At 58.4% G+C, this 2,971-nt stretch overlaps 1 protein-coding gene across 1 annotated transcript; it reads right to left on the bottom strand.

The window, feature by feature from the left end:
• Positions 1-8: 8 nt before the first annotated feature.
• LOC115271542 (megakaryocyte and platelet inhibitory receptor G6b-like) lies at positions 9-799 on the bottom strand (the record flags this gene model as incomplete). Its single annotated transcript, XM_029914362.1, has 3 exons — positions 745-799; positions 145-462; positions 9-28 (listed from the first exon to the last, which is right to left on the bottom strand). Coding segments are annotated over exons 1-3 (393 nt in total), but the record flags the coding sequence as incomplete, so codon positions are not given.
• Positions 800-2,971: the final 2,172 nt, after the last annotated feature.

Consider the following 2,971-nt stretch of genomic DNA (forward strand, 5'->3'; position numbering starts at 1 on the left):
GAGGAGACGGTGAGGTTGTTCCGACAGCCTGGGGGGGCAGATGGGGGTCAGCAGGGGACGCTGTGGGGAGCAGGGTGGGGCCCTGGCTGGGGAGCCCCCGGTGACCCCAGTGCTGGCAGGGGGGTCTGGGGGGTCTGGCCTCACCTCCTGTCACCTCCAGCTGGATGGGGGGCTCGGCCCCAGACTCCCCGTGGCACGTGAAGGTCCCTGAGTCGCTCATGACCAGGTCCCGGAGCAGCAGGGCCCCCAGGCCGGAGGGGTGGGGATCCAGGCGCCCCTTGAACTGGTCCAGGGGGGGCTCCGGCCCGGGGGGCAGACGGGCGATTTCGAGCTGGTCTCCGGGGTCGCCGGCGCATTTGGGGTATCGGGGGGACCAGACCCAGCGCAGCCGGGGGCCCCGGGCCCCACAGGGCAGCAGGATCTGACCCCTGGCCCCCCGCACCTCCAGCCGTGGGGGGGAACCTGGGAGCGGGAGAGTGTTAGCTGTGCCCCTCACTCCCGACCCGCAGGCCCGGTAACCCAGCCCTGCCCCCACCCAGCTCTGCCGGTGCCCCTCACTCCCGACCCGCAGCCCCCTAGTAGCCCAGTCCTGCCCTCCCCAGCTCTGCCAGTGCCCCTCACTCCTGACCCGCAGCCTCACTAGTCCCCCCCTTCTCCCAGGTCTCCCGGTGCCCCTCACTCCCGACCCGCAGCCCCTGCTACCCCAGCCCTGCCCCCCCCACGAGCTCTGCCGGTGCCCCTCACCCCACAGCAGGCCGGGCGCCAGCAGGGCCAGCAGGACCCAGACGGCCGAGCCCATCGGTTCAAGGCGTCTCCCCGCTAGGGTCCGCGTCTCACTCCAGGGTAGGAACCAATGGGGGGACGGATGGGGGGAGCCGTCATTGTTGGCGCCTCCGGGGCTGAGTCACAGGCCGGGGCCCTTATCATGCCAGCCCAGACTTCCCCCGGCCCCAGTCTGCCGGGAGCTGAACCAGCCGCTGCCAGCTGCCTTTGCCACACAGCGTTCACTCTGAAACCTAACGACGGCTGCTCCACTGCTGTTTGTGCCTGTGAACCCCACCACAGCAGCCACCGCTGGCCTCCCACTGAGCTGCCCCCCAGGGGCTGAAATGCCCCCCACTGCCCCAGCCGCTCCTGCCCTGTTGATGAAGGGCAGGGACTCATGGGGCAGAGAGTTCTGACAGCTGCCCCTGGGAATCCGTCCTTGTGTGTGTGTGTGTGACGGTGCCTGTGGGAGCCAGCCAAGGTCACTCAATCAGGGTGAACTGCAAACAAAACGGGGCAGACAAACCCCAAACGCTGGTGGATCTTCCAATACTTAGATTTACCAACCAGCCCAAAACAGCTTCTATAGCACCTCACTGGTTACTCAAAAGTCCAAACAACGCAGTTCCCTTAAAGTGCCCAGCCTCAGGCCTCCGTCCAGCCACACACGTCAGATATGATGATGATTACTGAAAATCTTACTTCATCATATAAAAGAAAAGGTTCTTCCAATCCCAAAGGATCAGCCACATACCCAGGTCCAACCATAACTTAGATCTTACCCAAAATACACGCTATAGCCAATTCTTATGAACTAAACTAAAATTTATTAAAAAGGAAAAGAGAGAGAGTGTGTTGGTTAAAAGATCAATATACAGACAGACTTGAATTCAATTCTTGAGGTTCAGACACAGCAGAGATGAGCTTGTAGTTGCCAAAAGTCCTTTTAGGAATAATCCAGAGGTTATAGTCCAATGTCCATATTCAGGGTGGCTCCAGTCAGTGACTGGGGATCTCAATCCTTATGGCTCAGGGTTTCCCCCTCTTGAAACCCAAAGCAGATCTGAGATGAAGTAGGATCATGTCCCAGGGGTTTTTATATATTTCCAGCAGCCTTTCGGCCTGAGAAAACACTAGGCTTAACTCTCCTTCTCCCAAACATCCTGGCAATTAGCACAGGGTCATTTATCCATTAAACAGTTCAGATCCAGGTTACCACAACCTTGAAAGAGACAGAGACAATAATACTATTTCACTCAAGTATTATCATAAATGTTAATCTTCCTTTTTGATCTTTGAATTAAAGCTCTAGCAATAGACAAGACTTGTTTGCTGACATCCCAAGACCTGAGCAAACATCTCCCCTTCTATCTCTAACAATGCCGGCTGCATTTCAGAGCTCTAGTCATTTACAGATCTTCCTAACCAGTTTCTACAGTTCACCGTGGGTCAGGTCAGTCTGGGAGTTAATTAACTACTTCTGGCCCTGTCACCTTTCAATGAGATATTAAACTGATAAGGACAGATAATAGATAATGTTTTCACGTACCAGCTCATAGAGAGCCGAGAAACGTATGACACTCATAACGTCACAGTGTGGCAGGGAGTTCCCCAGGTGAACAAGCCCCCCGCCTGGCTCAGGAGATCAGCGCAGAGCTCGTATTAATTGGAGAGGAGACGTCAGCAAGGTTCTAATTACGGGCTGCGGCTAGTGGCAGTGAGTTCCCCAGGTTAACGACCGGTCACAGGAGAGCCCCCCCATCCTGGTTTGATCAGAGCCTGGTGCTCAGGGGACTACAGGTTAATTAACACTTGGTGTGTAGGAGAGAGTCCCGCAGGCTAACGAGGGGCGTAAGTGGGTGACCCCTAGCCAAGGGGGCTCAGAACCCATAGGGGAGAAGAGGCCCCATGGGACACACTGCGGCCGCCCGCCCGCCCTGGGAGACAATCTGGCCCCACATCCAGTAGCTGGGAGTTCCCCAGGCCCCCGCAGGGCCGCTTTGAAGCGGCTGCCAGCATGAACGTTAGGCACCCACCTCGCCCCATCTCTGCCCACACCGGGGCGCCAGAGCCGCCACCCTGGCAGGCCTGGGAACGAGGGGCTGCCCCCTGCTGGAGGAAAGTGGAGCCACTGTGCGTCGGGGCCCCCTGGGGGCCGAGCTGTGGATCCAGGCATGGGGGGCTGCCCCCCAGAGCTGGCTGCATC

Source organism: Terrapene carolina, unplaced genomic scaffold (genome assembly GCF_002925995.2).
Source record: "Terrapene carolina triunguis isolate 2854851 unplaced genomic scaffold, T_m_triunguis-2.0 Scaffold38136, whole genome shotgun sequence".
Lineage (NCBI taxonomy): Eukaryota > Metazoa > Chordata > Testudines > Emydidae > Terrapene > Terrapene triunguis.